At 37.4% G+C, this 21566-nt stretch overlaps 1 protein-coding gene across 1 annotated transcript in view; it reads left to right on the top strand.

The window, feature by feature from the left end:
- The window catches only part of Itgbl1 (integrin subunit beta like 1), a 246366-nt gene that overhangs the window by 89452 nt on the left and 135348 nt on the right, over positions 1 to 21566 (top strand). Inside the window, exon 3 of the mRNA XM_032917634.1 lies at positions 21018 to 21164. Within this exon, the coding sequence (XP_032773525.1) occupies positions 21018 to 21164 (147 nt within the window). The remainder of the gene's footprint in view (positions 1 to 21017; positions 21165 to 21566) is intronic.

Genomic DNA, 21566 nt, shown 5'->3' with positions numbered 1-21566 from the left:
TAAAAATAATCTGGGTAGGCAAAGGAAACAAGGCTTTTAATTAAAAAAAGAAAAAATCCACTGGTACACATGAGCTTTCAATGCCCCAACTGCTAGTGGATACCCAGAAAAAACAAACAGCTCCAGCTGTTTGAAATCTAATGAGATACAGTAGTGTAAAGACTATCTTTAGATTTAATAACTCTCTCCCTAATGAATTTTGTTGCTCATTTTACTGCTTTGATTGACTTTACCTTTTATATGCAGTGGGATGTCTGGGTTTGCTGTCCTCTTGTCTGTAGGCATGATAGATGAGGGTGAGGATGCAGAGAAGGGCAGGAGGAGTGGGTGAAAAAAAAAAGAGGTTGCCAGGAGAGGGTAAGGATCTAAATGTCAATCGAATTAAGTGGAAAGGGGGTATTAGTCATCTCAGAAAAACAATCATGGCAGTATTGAATCTTGATTGTAAGTAATAGACAAGATCCTGAGTGAAAACTGACTTTCTGAACAGAAAAAGTAGGATTAAATTGAAATAGAGACTAAAAGCAGGGATCTGTGTTTCATTGAGGAAAGGAAAGGGAGGTGGGGTTACTTTTGATTAACTTCAGGGTATGAAGAGGAGATGCTAATAAAACCACCAGGTTTGATCTGGAGGAGAGAAAGGAATTAGGGATCTCAGAGAAAATGAAATCTGGTACTTTTCCTGAGATGGAGGAGGCATGGACTCTGGGCCTCAGAAGCTAGGCAGGTGAGAGAAAGGAAGAGCAGCAGGGACAAACTTCATTCTTCACCCTCCACCATTGGTATTGTGACAGTAAAGTGCTCAACCATTTGCATGAATCACTTCTAGACTCTATCCAAGAATTTCCTCTTCTGTTAGGTTGTTTTCCATGTCATGCACCACTTCAATAATCCAAGTTATTTGTGGCTTAACATGTATTTTTGTTATTTCATGCGTCATAGGTTTGGTGCAGCTATTTTCCCAAGGAAATATCAGTGTGCTTGGTGAAAAGTGGAAGTTAAAAATCCATCAACTAGAATGAGTGAAAAATATTTGTTTAAATGTAAAATTAGAGGAAGTTATCTAGCATGAATTATACATATTATAATTATGGGTTGTTGGAGTAGTAAAGCGTAGCACATGGGTCCTGAGCAGGGCTGGAGGGCATTTTGGACAGAGTTGAGAATGTTGAAAGCTAATCATATTGCTGCAAGTCCATTATTGGAGCATCAGCTCCTCTTTTGCTACACACCTTTTTCAATATCCAAGAGCCTTGGATTTCAGCAGTTTCTACACAGAGTGCCCTGGCTGCTATGGCAACCTGTGCTTTCCTTTTTGGTCACCTGAATACACACATGACTATCCCTCTTATTGCCAGTCTATGAACTCTGCTTGCTGAGTGACCTGTATCCAGATTTCATTCTTCAAGAAAGTAGGTGGGTGCATCAGAACAGAGGTAGTGTGATATCCTAAAACGCATTGCCTGCCATGTGGCTTTATCTCTAATTTAATTTTTCTGTCTACTGATCTGGAAGTCTTATCTTTTCAAAAAGAAAATCAAAAGTGACACTTTATTTTTAATATATTTTATCTCATCCATGAATTGCTTTTCAAATTCTGTGAAATATTTCATAAGTGATTAAAAACTTTAAGAGAATGAATGAGAACTAGCTCAAATTAGTTTCCATGCCAACTGCAGACATACATTTTCCTGGTGGCTGATTTTGTACTGCAGAAACAGCCATGCTTTAAAGTACTCTTACCACATGGAAGTGAATGATTTTCTTTCTCTTTGAAAATCAAGGCAGCCAAGCTGTTGATTGCTTTCATTAGGCGCCTACCTCATGCCAGCTTATAGTAGATGTCTCCTAGGGAGCCAGAGTTAAGAAGAAAACATTGCAATTAGAGGATTAGTAATACACTTAATGCAAAATATGTAAATGCTTAATTTCTTAACTGAAGAGGAAATGAAAAAGAAATTGTCATCCATTCTTTTGTAGTTGAGGTAGGGAAACAATCATTCTAAAGAGTTAACTGATCATCTTACAGTAATGGTGCTATTTAACTTACCCTACAGAAATATAACTTAATTGGCAACAAGACACTTGTATTGCAATCGTACCTCATAGGCCCAATTTGCAGACTATGTTTGCAGAAGGGGACTTCCAACAGCCCATTGAAACCAGAAGTGTTATAGAGTTGGTGGGTGTGGTGGCTATTTCTGGTTGTCAACTTGACTATATCTGGAATGAACTATAATCCAGAATTGGAGGACACACCTGTGATTCAGATCTTGAGGCTGGAAGACACAACTTTCTGACCTAGATCTTGACATGGAAATCTTGACATACAGTGGCCATGAAATGCTTAGGCCAAGGGAAGGTAGTACACACCTTTAACCCCAGGAGACAAAGCCAAGCAGATCTCTGTGTTCAAAGTCAGCCTGGGAAAAGCAAGTCCCAGATGCAGGCATGGTAGTACACACCTATATCTGGGTCGACATAAGGACATTGGAAGAAGGAAGAGTCACTCTTTTTCCACTGCTTGTACTTAGTTGCGTCACATCTGTTGGAATCTATTTCCACAGATGACCAACATAAACAACTAGCCTCTTGGGAATGAGCAACTACTAGGTTCTTGGACTTCCCATTCACAGCTGACCATTGCTGGGTTAGTTGATGACAGACTATAAGTCATCCCAAGAAATTGCCTTAATATATAGAGACATTCCATAAGTTCTATAACTCTAGAGAATCCTGGCTAAGAGAGTGGAAGAGGCTTGATTTTGCTTTCAAAGATGATCTTGTTTTTTAAAACAATGAGGTTTGGGGACTGGAGGAATCTTGAGTCCAATGATCAGAAAGGTGTAGCAGAGTCATTTCACCTTTTTCCTTCCCCTCAGTGCTTGTCTAAGTGAGTTTACTTAATGGGGGATGTCTTTTCCTTCATTTTTCCCTATCGAGTGTAGACTCAACTAACAAAGAGAAATACTCTTTTGTTTAGAAGTTTCTACCTTCTGTTGTGTGAATTTTCCAGTAAATAGTTAAATAAACCTATGTTTACCCCAAGTAGGACATTAACAATTACTTGATTAATTAATTAATTAATTAATCAGAGCGAAACAAAGACAACACCATAGCACCTGATTTTAGCTTGGAGAACCAATGAGTTTGTTGAGGTCATTGAAAGGAACATGGATGACTCACATCAGCTCCATTAACAGAAAGCTTGTCCCAATGCTGATGATGATTTATGAAAATCGATTCCCTAGAACTCTCTGCCCAACTTGCAAAAACCCACACTGAAGGAAACCCCTTCACTCCTGCCCACAATTGTTCACTACTTATATAATATTGGGGGAGGCTATGTGATTTTTGTTAAGTTTTCAGAGTTTCATGAGTCTTTTAAATTGAGATAGTCCTTGAGATTTATAAACCTTTTTTCTCCTTCCAGATGGAATATTTTAATCTGAAGGAACACCTAAGAAAAACTTCTAATATGACATGAAGAATGCCTCTGGATGTATATTAGCACAGTGTTCAGAGTTTATGATTCCCCATGAAGCAGATTAACCCCACCTCTTGAACACACAGGTTATAACTTAATGATGCCAATGCATGCCAGTTAAATTTAATGGCACAAACTCACAAAAGTATAGTGTTATACCTCCATACCCTCTAATTTCTTTTAACTAGCAGTTCTCAATCTGTGGATTAAGGCACCTTTGTTAAGCCTCTGTCTCCAAAAAGTTTACATTATGTTTCATAACAGTAGCAAATATACAGTTATGAAGTATCACCAAAAATAATTTTATGGTTGGTGGTTGCAAGAACATGAGGAAGTGTATTAAAAGGTTGGGAAACCTTTTAATTAGGAAGGTTTAGAATCATTGCAAACTGTACCTCAAATACTTGTAAGGGTTGTTGTAAAGGAGTACACACAGTAGCTGCTGTATGTTACAGAAATTCCTTTGACTTACAGCTTTGGGGATCAAAAGTCTGATATCAAGGTAGTGGCTTGGTTTGGTATTTGTGAGGAGCAATGAAATTACCTAGGCCTCTGTTCTAAGCATTGGCAGTTGTTTACTGGGTTTTTGATGATCTGCAGACTGTAGACAGAATACACCAGCCTTTACTTTCATTTTATCAGGCATCTTTTCTATGAATGGGGTTCTCTGTTCAGATTGTTCTTGTTCATAAGGAAACCATCTATAGATTAAGGATCTATCCTACCCTAGCATTGCTTTATTTTTACCTGAATGTATCTGCAACGATCCTACTTTCAAATAACATGGCATTTGAAGTTCTGGTGGTCAGAAATTCAACATACCAATGAAAAGGACACACATAACCTGTAATGGTCCTAATTGTATTGATGGAAACATATGATTTTATTCTGGAAGTACTCAGCCTACTTGGGATTTCCTCTGGAGTAAAAAACGTAAGTTAATGCAAACACAGAGTCTCACAGGATTTTATTGCTGTCTCAGTGTTTCTTCTAGACTCTGGATCCCCTATTGCTTTTTGTGCTACCACATCTATATTTCTCACTTAGTAGGATGTCAGCAGTTCTCACGAAACCATCTACCCATTCTAAACACAAGTTCTCCTTAAGTGTAGCTGTCCATTTAAAGAGAACTGGGATTTCCCTCTTGTGTCCTGCTGGACTTGCAAGATATCAAGTGACCTTGAGAGCCACTTCACTTTCCACTTCTATTGCAACTGTCCCAAGATAGTACTAAAAAAATTTTCAAATCTTCCCAAGGGTCATGCAGGGTAGATCGCCAATGTTCTCCTTCTGTATCTATATGCCATCATCCTTGATACGGTAGAAGGCTTTTTCCTAACCACCTGGACAGTTTATTCCTCTTCGGTAGAAATCTCATCCAGGCTCAGGATGGACAAGAAGTATGAAAAATACCCAAAGTACCCATAATGTCTCTCTTTCATCTGGCTTAGAATACTTCTTACGAACTTTGCAAATCTATTTGTAAGTCAGTTGCCTTAAAACTGAATTACACATAAAAATGGAAAATTCCTATACAAATTATATTAAAATTTGTGATTTTATACATCTTTTAAATCAATATTATATATATAATAAACAAAATAAATGTTTCTAAACATAAAATATAAGTATTAATTCGACTGTTTCCTTCTTGTCATATTCCCTGAAAGAATGTTAATGCTTTCTAAACACTATTTGTGTTAGAATCTTGATTAACATTAATAGAGAGGACAATATGAATTCAAACATTTATTTATTTATTTACTTATTTATTATGTTTTGAGGGTTTTAAAAGGCAGTCGATCACAAGGCCTATTATTAATGTAGAAGAATTTTTACGAACAATAGGAAAAATATAAACTCAAGCAACACGCTGAAACACATGCACATGCATGGTTTGACATGGTTCTAATTTTGTTAGCATAGTGACTAACACAGGGTCAGGAAATTGACGGTAGTTATGTAGCAGTGGAGTATGGGGAACTGAAGTTAGCTACTAGACAGTCCCAGATGCCAGGGAACCAACAGGGATTACATTAGCTAAAATACCCAACAAAGGGGAGATAGAACCTGTAGAGACCATATCCTGTGGATAGGCAAGGCTCCTGGTTGACAGATGGGGCCACCCACCCATCTCAAAAATATTAATCCAGAATTACTCCTATCAAAGGGAAATGAGGGGACAAAGAGTGAAGCAGAGGTTGAAGAAAGGCCATTGAGATATTCTTCCACCTAGGAATTCATCCAATCTGCAGACAACAAACCCAGACGCTATTGCTGATGCCAAGAAGTGCTTGCTAACAGGAGCCTGGTATAGCTGGCCCCTGAGGGGCTGTGCCAGAGCATGGCAAATACAGAGGTGAATGCATACAGCCAACCATAGTACTAAGAATGAGGACCCCATGGAGGAGTTAGGGGAAGGACTAAAGGGGCCGAAGGGGTTAACAACCCCACAGGAAGAACAACAATATCAACCAACCAGACCTCCCAAAGCTCCTGGGAACTAAACCACCAACCAAAGAGTACACATGGAGCATCTAATGACTCCAGCTGCATATGTAGCAGAGAAATGCCTTATCTGGCATCAGTGGGAGGAAAGGCCCTTGATCCTGTGGAGGCTGGATGCCCTAGCATAGGCGACTGCTAGAGCAGTGAGGAGGGAGTGGGTGAGTGGGTGGGGGAGCACCTTCATAGAAGCAGGTGGGACTGGGGAGGGTATAGGGGGTTTAACTGGGAAGGGGGGTAACATTTGAAATATAAATAAATGAAATAACCAAAAAAGTCAGCATCCAAAACATCAGTTTTTAAAATCAAAAAAGTAAAAATGTATAAAAACATCCAGTAAGTGATTTTCCAGCTTGAATTGGCTAATAGCCTAAATTAAGGCTTTCCCATTATATAAACATTGCCTGTCTCATAATCCATGTGCACTATTACCAGTTGGTTGGGTATACCTTTGTATATGCCCTAAAACAAAGAGGACAGATGATGCTGAATGTGTTTGTACTTTATGTCATTAAAATTAACTGTAAAAATAATCTATTCTCTTAAGCTTAGGATTGTGGTTATTAGGTCAGTGGTTATTAGGCCGTCCTGTCCACTGGCCTCTGCGTCCTGTAGCCAAATCTTGGGTGAATACAGAGTTACCCTCAGAATGAATCTGACTGGGCCTGTTAGGGAAGGAGTCTTAGGATTTGAAATTAGAAGGGAAAGATACCCAGGAAGATCTGTCCCCAGATTTCTGAGTCTTCCTCTTTCTGTTTCCTATCTTGTTTGACCGGGTACACAAGGCACACCTCCTTATTATAATAACGACAGGCCACATACTGCTTGAGGTTTATAAGGATTAAGCAGAGTCAGGGGATAATTTTAATGTGCTCACACAGACATATTCCCTGCATATTGTAAGAAATAATGAACACATATATATTTCTATTTTACTACTCTTCTCCTGAATGAGTTGAAGGACGTGACAAGGTTAATTATATAACATATCAAAGCTCATAGTTAACTGTAGTAGAATTTGTAAGTTTTCTGAATCCTTACAGTAATGCTTGTGTGTTTGTGCATAAATTTAATGCACAAACATTTAATGCATGAATGTATTTGTCTTTATGCAACTTATTACCCGATTTCTTCCCAAATACCCTCTTTACTATAATACATTATTTATCTTTCAATCTCTTTACCAAAATTTCTAATTTCAGTCCCAATTTTATCAGGATTAACCAATGTCCACTTTACATACAATCAAATTGGCAAATGTAATATTTTTAATGTGTACTTTGACTAAAAAATAGAATTTTAACTTTTCATTTTGAGTAGCAAATATAACTTAATAACAATTATTTGATGTTTAGATGTCAACCAGTATCTATTTTCAATTGTTTGTTTTGTCCTTGCTTTTGAAGAGTCTGCTTTGCTTTGCTATGAGGAAGTTTCCTTTTTCTGCCCTAAAGTCATAAAAACAGGATTGCTGGTCCTCCCCCTCACTGGCAGCAACAGGACAGCCTGCACTGCAGGTCACCTAGGCAGCATAGTAGAGTTGGCTCTGATTGTGTGATTTGCTGCTGCTGAGCCAGCCAGGAGGGTATGAGAGTGGGAGAGCTGGCCCAGCCCTGTGCCAGCTGTAGCACTCAGAAGAGTGGTTCCTGAATCTCATCTGGGCAACAATAATGCTGGCCTTGCTGTTGTATGTTTATGTGAGTCAGCCCAGAGGGCATGAGAATCCATAGAGCTGGCTCTAAGCTAGCTAGGGCAATACTGGAGAGGTTGCCCTGATGGTGTGGATGCCGTTGAGCTGGTAGCTGGTTGATCCGGGCCCAGATCCAGGGCTGTGAGCCTCAACATCTACCGGTTCATGAACTGCTGGAGAATGTGAAGGGGTTGGTCCTACAGATCCAAAGCTTCAGGAACTCCATAGCATAGGGCAACAATAGCAGAAGCCAGAGGCCTTGAACCAGACCAATGACTCATTACAATGAGTCACTGCAATTCACAAGTAAAACGTGTTGAGAAAAAGCATATACCGTGGATCATACTGTGACACACTACAGCTTCCACAATGAGATTTTTTTTCCCTTTGAGGAACCAGGTTGCAAGGGCAGATGACAGGTACAAAAGGATTAGAAAATGAGTGAGGTTGTGGGTACATGATGTGAAATTCACAAAGAATTAATAAAAAGTTAAATAAAAATTAAATAATTTTTTCTAGTCTATAGTGTCAAATATTTCAAATAAATTGAACCTTAGAGTTATTTACTCCAATCTCTTATTCTTGCAAACAAAAATAAAAGATCTAGAGATATTAGCTGACTGGACATCTGGGTTTCTACCTGTTTTAGTCTAGCCCAATTTGTAAAAAAAAAAAAAACATGGAAAATGGAGGCTTTGGTGTCAAGTCCCAGTTTACACCACTGCTGTTCTTCACGCTACCTTTCCAGGAACAATGACCGACTCTAGCTCACTCATTTCAACTTCTAAGCAGAGGATATGGACAGAAGCATTTTGAGCACAGGAGATACATGAACATTGGCCTTGTGTCCCCTCATCTGCAAAAACCAAGTAACAAAATCTCTTATTGGCTTATTATGAAAATTAATGCACTAACCTGCATAAAGTACTTGCCCCAGTGTCAGAAGCCAATAATTATCACTTTCATTTTCCTTTGCTTTTCTACTTTCCAAGATCATGTGACTTACAAATGACATGGCAACACTAAAATGAAAGACCATTTAATTTTGAGGCAAAAGACTTTTTATATGGAATTTTCCCATTGCTCACATTGAAATGTTCTCAAAAATGAAAAGCAGAAATATCTAAAAGGTAATCTTTTGTTAGCTTGAAAAACTTATTATGGCCAGTGACTGACCCTGTGCTAAAAAAAAATACCAAGTTTCTACTTCAAAGTATGAACTAATTGTTATATTAGAAAATGAAGGTTTACAGTGTTTTGGAAGTGCCGAATGTCTTGGAATCAACAGTGTCTCAAAAAGACTAGGAGAAAATTGAGTGTGTCCAAATAAGTATGTTTGAATCTGCTGGAAAGTAGTATAGATCCTGGTAATTTGCACATTTGAAGAAAGAACAAATGGGTTTTACCTGGCAGGACCAACCAAAAATTCAGATTAAGCATCAGCTTCATGGTTGTTATGAAGCTGTAGCAATACCGTATTTCTTCAATGCCAATGAAGAATCAGATTTTATAAGTATTCTTATGATAAGGTTATTGTCAGTAAAAATCATAGATAGTGTTGTATAAATTTAAGTAAACAGAGTTATTTTAGTTTTTTTATTTATTTCAGTTAAATAACTTACACATAACAAATTATATATTATATACATATGATAGGATTTCAAAATTTAAAATAAGCAAGCACTACTGACAATAGTTAAGAATGCCTGAGTTACTGAAGTGACTAAAGTTATTCTTGTTCATATTTATATTCTCTGTTTAAATATTGGCTACATAGCCTTCTAAGATCTGGGAAAGCAAGCTACAATTACAATTACTTCTTTGATGAGCTTAGCTCCCAAAGAAAATTATGATTTTCGTTTCCATCTGGGCTACAGAGAGCTAGAAAGTGTGGTTATACCCTGACAATGGAGAAAAGTAGAAAAACTGCTGATTCTCATGTGTTCTCAAATTCCTCTGAAATAACAGAAGAAGCAGTGAGGCCCCAATATGGGAAAAGACAACATCTGGGCTGTAGACAAGGAGAGCACTGACTTTCCTGGAGTCACAACCAAATCCTCACAGGACATAGTTGGAAGAAAAGTATGCCATAAAGAATATGTAGCTTAAAAATTTCAAGATTTCCTTCAGTTCCTGCTGTATAACTTGTCCCTGTATTTCCTTCCATGAGTATTTTGTTCTCCCCTCTGAGAAGGAATGAAGTGTCCACATTTTGGACTTCCTTCTTCTTGAGCTTCATATGGTCTCTGAATTGTTTCTTGAATATTCCAAGCTTTTGGGCTAATATCCACTTATCAGTAAGTACATACCACATGTGTTCTTTTGCGACTGGGTTCCCTCACTCAAGATGATAGTTTCTAGTTCCATCCAATAACCTAAGAATTTCATGTAGTCATTGTTTTTAATAGCTGAGTAGTACTCCATTGTGTAAATGTAGCACATTTTCTATATTCATTCCTCTGTTTTTTCCAGCATCTGGCTATTATAAATAAGGGCATCTAGGTTTTTTCTAGCTTCTGGCTATTATAAATAAGGTTGCTATGAACATAGTAGAACATGTGTCCTTGTTATATTAGAACATCTTTTGAGTATATGCCCAGAAGTGGTATAGCTGGGTCCTCAGGTAGTGCAATGCCCAATTTTCTGAGGAACCTCCAGACTAATTTCCAGAGTAGTTGTACCATCTTGCAATCTCACCAACAATGGAGGAGTGTTCCACTTTCTACACATCCTCACCAGCATCTGTTGTCACTGGAATTTTTGATCTAAGCCATTCTGACAGGTATGAGGTGAAATCTCAGGGTTGTTTTGATTTGCATTTCTCTGATGACTAAGGATGTTGAACGTTTCTTCAGGTACTTCTCAATCATTCCATATTCTTCAGCTGATAATTCTTTGTTTAGCTCTGTAACCCATTTTTAATAGGATTATTTGGTTCTTTGGAGTCTAACTTCTTGAGTTCTTTGTGTATATTAGATATTAGCCCTCTATCAGATATAGAATTGTTAAAGATCTTTTCCCAATCTGTTGGTTACCACTTTGTTCTATTGACAGTGTCATTTGCCTTACAGAAGCTTTGCAATTTATAAGGTCCCATTTGTTAATTCTTGATTTTAAAGCATAAGCTATTGGTGTTCTATTCAAGAAAATTTCCCCTGTGCCTCTGTGTTTGAGGCTCTTCCCCACTTTCTCTTCTATTAGTTTCACTGTATCTGGTTTTATGTGAAGGTCTTTGATCCACTTGGACTTGAGCTTTGTACAAAGAGATAAGAATTTGTTAATTTGCATTCTTCTACATGCTGACCTTCAGTTGAATCAGCACCTTTTGTTGAAAATGCTGTCCTTTTTCCATTGGATGATTTTAGCTCCTTTGTCAAAGATTAAGTGACCATAGGTGTGTGGGTTCATTTCTGGGTCTTCGATTCTGCTCCATTGATCTACGTGCCTGTCTTTGCATTAATACCATGCAGTTTCTATCATGATTGCTCTGTAATACAGTTTGACATCAAGGAGGGTGATTCTACCAGTTCTTTTATTGTTGAGAATAGCTTTTGCTATCCTCAGTTTTTTGTTATTCCAAATGAATTTGCAAAATCCTCTTTATAATACTATGAAGATTTGAGTTGGAATTTTGATGGGGATTGAATCTATCAATTGCTTTCAGCAAGATGGCCATTTTTACTATATTAATCCTGACAACCCATGAGCATGGGAGGTCTTTCTGAGATATTCAATTTCTTTCTTCAGAGACTTGAAGTTCTTGTCATACACATCGTTCACTTGCTTGACTAGATTCACACAAAGGTATTTTATATTATTTATGACTTTTGTGTACGGGACTTGCCCTACCTGGGGATCCATTCCATATGCAGCCACAAAACCCGGTCACTGATACCAAGAAGTGCTTGCTGACAGGAGCCTGATATGGATGTTTCTTGAGAGGCTTTGCCACAGTCTTACTGATACAGATGAGGGTGCTTGTAGCTAACCATCAGATTGAGCCCAGGGACCCCAATGGAAGAGTTAGAGAAAGGACTGGAGGAGCTAAAGGGGTTTGCAACCCCATAAGCAGAACAAAGAGTACACATGGTAGGGGGGCATTGCTCCACAGAGGATGGCATTGTCTGGTATCAATAGGAGGAAAAGCCCTTGGTCCTGTGAAGGCTCATTTCCTTATTTCAATATGTTATGTTGTTGAGGTGGGAGTGAGTAGGAGTGTGAGCATCTTTATAGAAGCAGGGGGATAGGCAAATCGGAAATGGGAGAGGGGAGAAAGGGGATAACAACATTTGAAATGTAAATATATAAACTATCCAAGAAAAAAAGAAAAAAGGTTCAAGATGTGTGTGTGACCTCATCCCTTAACTGGGGACCATGCTTCTCTACTGGAGGTGGTCATTTCAGGGTCTATATCCCCTCTGTTGGGTATTTCAGCTAATGTCATCTACCTTGGGATCCATCCCATCTACAGACACCAAACCCAGAGATTATTGCTGATGACAAGAAGTGCTTGTGGACAGGAGCCTAGTATTCCTGTCCTCTGAGAGGCTCCCTCAGCACCTGACTAAGACAGATGCAGATGCAGCCAACTATCAGACTGAGCATAGGAACCCCAATGGAAGAGTTAGGGGAAGGACTGAAGAAGCTGAAGTGAATTGTAACCCCATAGGAAGAACAACAATATTAACTAACTGGACACCCTAGGGAATAAACTACCAACAAAGAGTACACATGGATGAGTCTGTGGCCCCAGCTATACATGAAGCAGAGAATTGCCTTATTTGAAATCAATGGAAGGAGAAGTGCTTGGTCCTGTGGAGGCATGTTGCCTTGGCATAGGTGGATGCTAGAGGGGGGGAGGGGTGTGTGTGTGTGGGGGGAGCACCATCTTGGAGGCAAGTGGGAAGAGGGATGGGGTGGGGGTATTGTGGAGGGAAGACTGGGAAGGGGAATAACATTTAAAATGTAAATAAATAAAATAACCAATTAAGTAGGAAAAGCATCAAAATAAAAAAAAAATTATGTAGGAATCCCTGGGAGGAGCTGCTGCAGCAGTGTTTTTGTGAGTGGGAGGAGGGGCAGAGGAAGAAGTATTCTACACAGTTTTCACACTTGTCTCCTGTAACTCCAACTGCATGCTTATAGAAGAGATTGGAAATTGCTTTTCAAAGTGATTCATGAACTGGGGACCTTAGGGAGATCACCAAACCTTTATGGTTATGAGAACTTCCATATGCACTGTCCTGATTTCCCTACAGAACAAAGCTTTCCTCTCTGCTTGGTGAAAGACAAACAAACACTGTTTTCTAGAGTACCAATTGCACCTGGGGGAAAGACAAAAACATTTGCTCAAAGTGAAGACAGAAAAACTTGGAATGACAGGGGAATAAAGATACATTAAATGCAGAAGAACAAAGATAATAATTAGAAGAGACTTCTTGTCAGAAATCATACAGGCATGAGGAAAATGGAGTGACATTTTTAAAGCACAGGAAGGAATGATAAAGCAACATTGTATTCAGCAAAAGTACTTTTTAAAATCAAAATGAAGGATTTTTCATATAAGAATATTTATCACAGCAGCTTTACTCTAAAGAAATGTAAACCTCCTCAGGTAAAAGAATATGACACTGGAAATCACTCGGGCTACCAAAAAAATGAAGATGGCTAGACAATGAAAGAAATTATCATAAAATAGCACTCAAATTCACCTAATTTTACTTGTTCTAAATTGAAGATAACTGTCTAATTCAAAACGAAAGAACAGCATATTGTATTATTATAGTTAATGTGAGGTATGATTATGCAAAAACAAAAACAGCATAGAGAATGAGAGGAAGGAATTAAGTACTTGCTCTGTTTTGTCTCTAACACCACACATAAAGCATTTGGAAGTAAATTCTGATTAATTAAAGGGGTAGAGTGTACATCCAGGACATCCACTCCAAAATACATTGTAGTCTTGGCTGACAGAGGAAAACTTGGGATCGTAAATACTGCTCAACTAACAAAAGAGATGGGAATGTAAAAGTTAAATGGAAACTACAAAATGTTGTATGTATGATTATGCATGAATCCAACAGTAAAAACTACTCAGAACTTTGATCAGAGAATGCTAGTTAAAAATGGGGAAAAAGTGGACATTATTAGTCAAGAAGATCCAACTTCATGCCTTGTATGAAACCAGATAAAATGTAAGATATGAATAAGTCAAAAGTAAAAGAATGAACATTTATTTTATTAAAATACTCGTAGTCAAAATGGAACAGCCATGCTAATTTGGAGTGTGTGGACTTTAAGGAAGGGCTTAACATCTAGGTAAGGACACCACATAATGAACCAGTTATGATTCTCTACCAAGGTGAGCAAGCCAAATTGTGTGCACTTAGTGTAGTATTCAAAGACATCAAGAATAAAATGACCCAACTGAAATGGAGACTGAGAATCAATAATCACAGTTGGAGATGTGAATGTTTCCTTGTCAGCAATTGACAGAGCAGGCAGATATAAAATAGATGAGGAAATGAAAAGCCTAAATTAAACCATTTCCAATCTGACTGGTCTACATCATGGAACAAAGTGCAGAAGAGAAATTAAATATGATGGGAACTCTAAGACATAAAATAAACCTCTAGAAATTTAAAATAGACACTATAGTAATATCATACTGGAATGAATAAAACATGTAAAGAACTACTTCTGACAAATCACTAGAAAAACACTGTACCACACATAGTGCATTTTTATGTAACCTATAAGTTAGAGAAATCCTCATGGGTTATTAAAACATATAGTACATTTTTATGTAACTCATAGGTTAGAGAAATCATCCTGGGGTATTTAAATCTTAACCTAAGTGAAAACAAAAATATGATACAGAAAATTTTGTTCATTATAGGAAAAATAGTAGTTAAAGAAAAATGTACAGCATCAAAAATTTATAATGGCACAGAAGATAGTACTTAACATTAATTGTCACAATCATCAGGGAAATGAAAGTATGATCTAATTAAACTCAAAGTGGAGAATGAATGATTTGATAATACATTCATGTAGAAATTAAAGAAATTTTTTAAAAGGAAGAAAAAGTCAATAATATCAAATGGCAATTCTTTGAAAATATCAATGAAATTGATAGAAATAGCTCTTGAGGGAGCAAAAAGTCCATGAAGAGATTCAACGCATCAACATAAAATAAAGTAGTTCAGAGCTAGTATTGCTAGTGTTAAAGGATTGCCTGCTGTATTATGAATGCAGATTCAACAGCTTCAATAAAATGGGCTTATTTACTGGAAGTCACAACCTATAAAACAATAATAAAATTCAAAAATCCTTATCCTAATACAGGTGAAAGACATTAAGTCATAACTAACATTTGAAAAAAAAGGTTGTACAGAGTAACGATTTTGCTAGAAAATTCTACCAAACCTTGTGAACAATATACTGCTGATTCCATACAAATTATCTCCAAAAATGGAAAATTGAAAACCACATCTCAGATCATTTTGTTAATATTTTCTGTAAATTAAAATTAGAAAATGTTGTGACAACAAAGAAAACTTAACCACTGAACTGAGAACAGGACTCCCTTTGGGGGAATTAGAGGAAGTTTTGAAAGAGCTGAAGGGGCTTGCAACCCCATAAGAGCAACAATGCTAACCAATCAGAGCTTCCAGGGACTAAACCACTACCAAAAGTCTATACATGGAATGACCCAGGGCTCCAACTGCATATGTAGTAGAGAATAGCCTTGTTGGGGCACCAGTGGAAGGGAAGACCTTGGTCCTACCAAGGTTGGACCCCCAGTGCAGAGGAATGTTGGGGGGGCGGTAAGAGGGGTGAATGGTGGCAACACCCATATGAGGGAGGGGGAGGTTATGGGAGGCTTGTGGATAGGAAACCAGGAAAGGGAATAACATTTGAAATGTAAATAAAGAAATATATCTAATTAAAAAAAGAGGAAAAAAAAGAACATAGACACACAAATCTTCAATGAGTATTAGAATATACATCTAAGCCACAAGAGAATATGCTGAAATATAACTTCTGAGAACAAAATGCAATGTGTCTTAAAACATAGTCTGGTACAACATTCAACACTCATAGTTTTTTATTACATTTATAAACTGGGTAATATTATTCTTCCCTGGGTAAGCTATTCTTCCCTTTTGTAGGTCCATAGGTTCTATGAGATCCCAGTAAAATCTTTGAAAGTATTTTTCTCTTATTTTGTGATTATCAACAGAACAATTTTGAATTTTACACAGAAAACCAAAGTAATTATGTTATGCAGCCAAAACATTTTTAAGAACATAAATATGGTTCTAATAGAATCAAAATTTTATATTTTGCAAGGTACGGGAAATGTAGCACTTAGAGAAAAATTTACAGCATCAATAATTATCAAGTTGCATTAAATCTGCAAGTTGCAGGGTCCAATATTATTTATTAATAACAATAAAATAAACTTAACATTATAAGTTGTTGTTAAAATGAAAAATTGATAAAATGCATTTGAATAAAACGAAACCCAGTTTCTCTCTGCTTGACGTTGTTAAGGAGAATGAAAATTAAGCCACAAATTAAAGGAAATATTCTCAAATCACATTTATGACAGAGATGCGTCTAAGATCTAAAAACTTCAAATTCCATTAACAGGGTAAAGAACTAAAAAATGAGCAAAAGATGATGCATAGATTGCAAATTAAAGTCTATTGAGAAATTATATCAGACTCATTGGGGAAATGCAAATTAAATCACAATGATGTTTTACAACAAATCTATTAGAATGATTAAAAGGGAAATGGAAAGGAACTAAAGGGCAAAAGGAAAGAAAGTTCTGTTCCAAGTAGTTAGTGGTTGTGAGATTTGGGCCAATTGGATCGTGTACACTTCTCAGAAAATGCATGTTGCACAGTCCTGCATGTGACTCCATAGTAAAGAGTTTGGTTAACATTTAAGAAGCCTTGAATTCCATCTCCAAAACTACACTACACACATGCATGCATGCACACACTCACACAGACACACATATACTCTTAAATGTTAGTTACATTGGAAAACACTTTTATGAGTTTAAAAATACAATTTTGTTTTGTCTCATTGTTACTGTAATTCCATTCCAAAATAAACACAATAAAAATGTACAGCCATTAAAAACCTGCACTCAAATATGAAAATCTGTTTAATTGACAAATGCTGTGAATTTCAAGCCAACGCACATGCCATTCAGCCTGTAAATGGACAAATTCTTTTAAACCTGTACAGTGGAGTATTAGTCAGAAAATTAAACACACATAAAAAAATCTCTGAGTGAATAGCAATTCATTCCCACACAAGATGAACTTAAATGCGTTTTGCCAAGTGGAAGAAGCCCATCCTAAAAGGCTGTTGAGGATGTTATTCTACTTACACTGAAAAACATGCATGGCCTGGAGAACAGAGATACAGACTAGCTTAGTCACTGTGAAAGGACAGGAAAAGGATTCTTCTGCACAGACCATGGAACACTCTGTGGCAGAGACCATGGAACACTCTGTGGAGTGTTGCAATTGGTATGTAAACACTACATTTAAGGGTCTTTGGTCTCTGTCAAAATCCACTGAGCTGTAACCCACAAAAAGTAAGTGTGCTATAGGTAAAATTTAAAACAAATCATCCAGGATGTAGGTAGAATTCAAAAGGAATTTAAAGTGTGACAAATGAATGTAATTGTATTACAAAGAAGTTTCATGACCTCCCCCAGAGAGAGAGAGAGAGAGAGAGAGAGAGAGAGAGAGAGAGAGAGAGAGAGAGAGAGAGAGAGAGGTGCAGTCGAATGCAGACTTTCCTGGTTTCATCATTTTCCCACAGATGTCCGGTTTGGATTTAAGGCCTCCTCCAGGTCTCATGCTGTTCTTGTCAGGCAGTTTTGGTCTCTTTCATACATGTCCTCACATCTTTGCTTCTGATTTACTTCTTTAGAGCCTCCAACACCACAGAAGATTTGGTTGCTCATTGTCCTGGTATACTTCTGGTGGACTTGCTTATCACTAAACATGATCATTGCTGTGTGTATCTCGAGTATCTATTTCTCTACAGGATATTAGTAGATATGAGAGAAGTAAAAGCTACCCTTTTATCATGTTCTCTCCTTTTGTTCAGCAGATGGAAATATAGTAACTTTTCATTGGTATATACAAATGATTAATTCTAAAATCTTAGTGGTCTTCTAGCATCCACCAGGAAGTGATAAGCTAGTGGTAGCTTGTTTACTTTCTCACAAAGTCCTTTCAGCATCATTATAGAAGCAAGGAGTTAGCTCACCCAGGAGATTGGGTCTAATAATTGTTCCCTAGTATAGAAGTTCTGATTCATATTCTACTGCAACTTGTCTTCCCTTTTATTGACTGATCCAACCATGGCTGAGCCTGCAAAGAATGAAAGGAACATTGCACATACCATCCCCATTGTATTGGCTGGGACTTATTTTGCTTTGCTCTGACAGTTTCTGTTTTGTCCTGACTCTTTTAGCACTTACTTGAAGGTCAGTGGGCCTGTTCTCAAGTATGTTGGATTATTCATTTACATACTGAGTTTCAGAGTTGTGGAAATTAAAGTTTTAGAAAAGAAACAGCAATAATGCCTATTCCATAGAGTTCAGCTTGGAGACTTCTTTCCTAGCTAGGACTCAACATAGCCATGGGCTAGCTAAATCCACCCTTATTGAGATCCTGGTTCTGGGTCACATGGATTAGGTAGCAAACTCTGACTCACAGAAATGTGTTATCATGGAGAGGATGAGTGGCATGCTTGAGAGACAAAAGAAGATTGTGTAGGTATTGTACATTGTGGGCACTGTACACTGTGGGGATGTTGTACATTGTGTGACCTGTACATTGTAGGGGTGCTATACAATATGTCTGCTGTACATTGTGTGTGCTGTACACTGTGGGGTGCTATACATTGTGGTGGTGCTGTACTTTGTGTGTGTGGGCTATACATTGTGGGGTGTTGCTCATTGTAGGGGTGGTGTACATTGTGCTGTATATTGTATATGCTATACAATGTGCAGTGCTGTAAACTGTGGGGGTGCTGTACATTATGAATGTTGTATATTGTGGGGAGTGGTATACATTGTGGGTTGAGCAAAACAGTAGATGGAACCCTAACATTTGTTTCTATAAATGTCACACAATATTGCCTGGAATTGAGATCTCAAGGTAGAACTGGTTAAGAAGAGATTATGCTGGAGTAGAACCTGGGTCTCCCATGACCACTGTGAAGAATAAGCACCTTATAACCATGGATCCACTAATGATCCATGGGTTCAGTTTGGCATCGACTCTCCCTATCCTGTGTACATTTCCTTTATTTCTATTTTTAAGTGGTATGAATCTTTGACTCAGAAAATTGTTAAATGTTCTCTCTCTCTCTCTCTCTCTCTCTCTCTCTCTCTCTCTCTCATACACACACACACACACATCTTTAAATTAGAATATATAGTGTTCTGTGTAATATAATAGAATTATGTATTTGTTTTATTCTTGAATCAAAAATCACTAACACCACAGTTATTTAGCTTCTAGGTAAATCTTATGTACTTTGCTATTGATATGAACCACTTCTCATCGTGATCAGGCATCAGAAGTGGCTCGAACACAACCAAGAGAAGTGTGGTTGAAGAGTCAATACAATGCAAAGATTATTCACCAACTGAAAGAAGCAGGCCCACTTCAAGAATTTAGCTTAACAGTTGTATCAGCAGCCTGGATGTCAGACAGGCACAATGGCTCATGCTTATAAATGACACCAAGGTAGTTAAGACGGTGTGGCCAAATAGAATACAAAGTAATACATCTGAATAAAACGACTTTTACTTGGGGTTCTTGTGAGGATTTTTTTTTTTGCTAAATAGGACAATTAATTTGACAAATGCAGTAGAAATCTGAACATGTATATAGACTGGATCCCATGAAGAGGCACAGCCAGCCATAATTTCAGGGTCTGCTAAACATAGCCAAATGGGCAGTCCATGAGCCATGCATTCCAAATGACTTTGTGGATGCTCCCTTAGCATATCAAAAGACTGTTGAAATGAGGTCAATACTTCCACCTCATGAGGTCTGTGTAACCTCAAGCTTTTCTACTCTGCCTCTCTGTTTCCAGAATAATGACTCTGAGATATTATTTATGAATAAATGCCTAGGCCATAGATTTGTTCATTTTCTGACTGGCTCTTAACATATACAGCTTACTTATTCTATTCTGTGTCTGCCACAGGGTTGGTTATTTCTCAGTTTCATGTTTCTATCTTCCTCAGAGTTTGGGGCAAATATCCTATTCTTGGTTCTTTCCCAGAATCCTATCTCTCTCTGCCTTCTATTTACTGCCTCAGCTAATGGGATATCAGCTTTTGATTGACAAGTCATGCTTCCACACAGTCCATAAGAGATTCTTTCTACACATCTATGGTATGAGATACTAAGACATAGTACTATTATCTTGAATATGTAGGAATGTACTTCCAAAACACATCAAAATTTTTCTCAACTTCCAAAGCCCAGTTTAAAGTCAAGGAAGTGTCACATCTTACTCCCAGGAGTTTAAACTATATTCCTCCACATAGGGTGACAAACAGTGGCAAATGAAAATCTCAGCAACCTCTATCACATCAGCTTGAGTTTAAAATCTGTACGTTTTTGGGTCAAGCATTTTATGTATTATAAACTTAAGTTTTTTTTAATGTACAGTCAACAAATATATTAATAGCTTTCTCAAATCAGACTTAATAAAGCCTGTACTCATAACCATTTAAATGGCATCATCTAAAAGCAAAATGATGATTGAAAACAGAGAGGATTGAGACAATTCTGTGAAGATGTGGCTTTTCTCTTTTTCATGATGGAGTCAAATTTCTTCATTAATTAAAAATGCACACATTAACATTTATGACAATTCCATGGTAATGGTTAATATGTTTATAAAAGAAATACCAGTCCACTGTACCATTTAGTGATGTCTCATAAGAGTTCATTTGGGGACTGTGGTGTTAGGCATTGTAAAGTACAGTTAAATGGAAATATTTAATTTTTTAATGTCAGTTATTAGTCTTCCTTTCATTTTTCTGTGTCTCTGTAAATTCACTTAATATTTGTGTTATTAAAGTTGATTATTAAAATAAAGTTGTCATATTCTTTCTGAAGAATAATATTACTCCCCAGCCATGCTCAGATACAAGTATTTGATTTTATCATACCACTGTCTTGAAGCAACACCTTCTTGGGAGTCTTTGTTAACATAGTCTCTTTCTTGGGAAAACCATCTGAATCTCACCAGATGTTGTTGATCCTTCAGGCCACGGTACTTGTGACTGCGGCAAGTGTAAGTGTGATGTGGGATGGTCTGGGGAAGCTTGCCAGTACCCAACCAAGTGCGACCTGACCAAAAAAATAAGCAACCAGATGTGCAAGAACTCTCAAGATGTCATCTGCTCCAACACAGGTAAGAACTACATCCCTGGAGAGTTCTTGATTAAAATAATAAAGACTTGGGTTTTAATGAAATTTTATAGTCCAGTAGAAATGGTGAACATCTGAATGAGACTACTTATGCATTTTCCTTTTAAAAATGAAATTTGGATAAATCAATAAGGAAAGAATGTCATGTTGCTAGGACTTGCAGGTTTGATATTCTCCAGTTGTTTCTGATGCCTCCTTTGAGCAAGATATTCACAAGAAATAAAACTGGGGGGAGGGGTTTGTGTAAATGGAGAACCATGATATTGAGTGCTGGATTAAGGCATATGACTGACTTAGTTATTGTAATCAGAGATCAAAAGTACTTTCAATTTACACATTAGCAGCGAATGGGGCCTAAAATTTTAACTTAATGGAAGTTTCAGAT

The sequence above is a fragment of the Rattus rattus genome, chromosome 12, assembly GCF_011064425.1.
Source record: "Rattus rattus isolate New Zealand chromosome 12, Rrattus_CSIRO_v1, whole genome shotgun sequence".
In the NCBI taxonomy this organism is placed as follows: Eukaryota; Metazoa; Chordata; class Mammalia; order Rodentia; family Muridae; genus Rattus; species Rattus rattus.
Note: the sequence above shows the minus strand (reverse complement) of the source record. Positions and strands in the feature narration are given on the sequence as shown.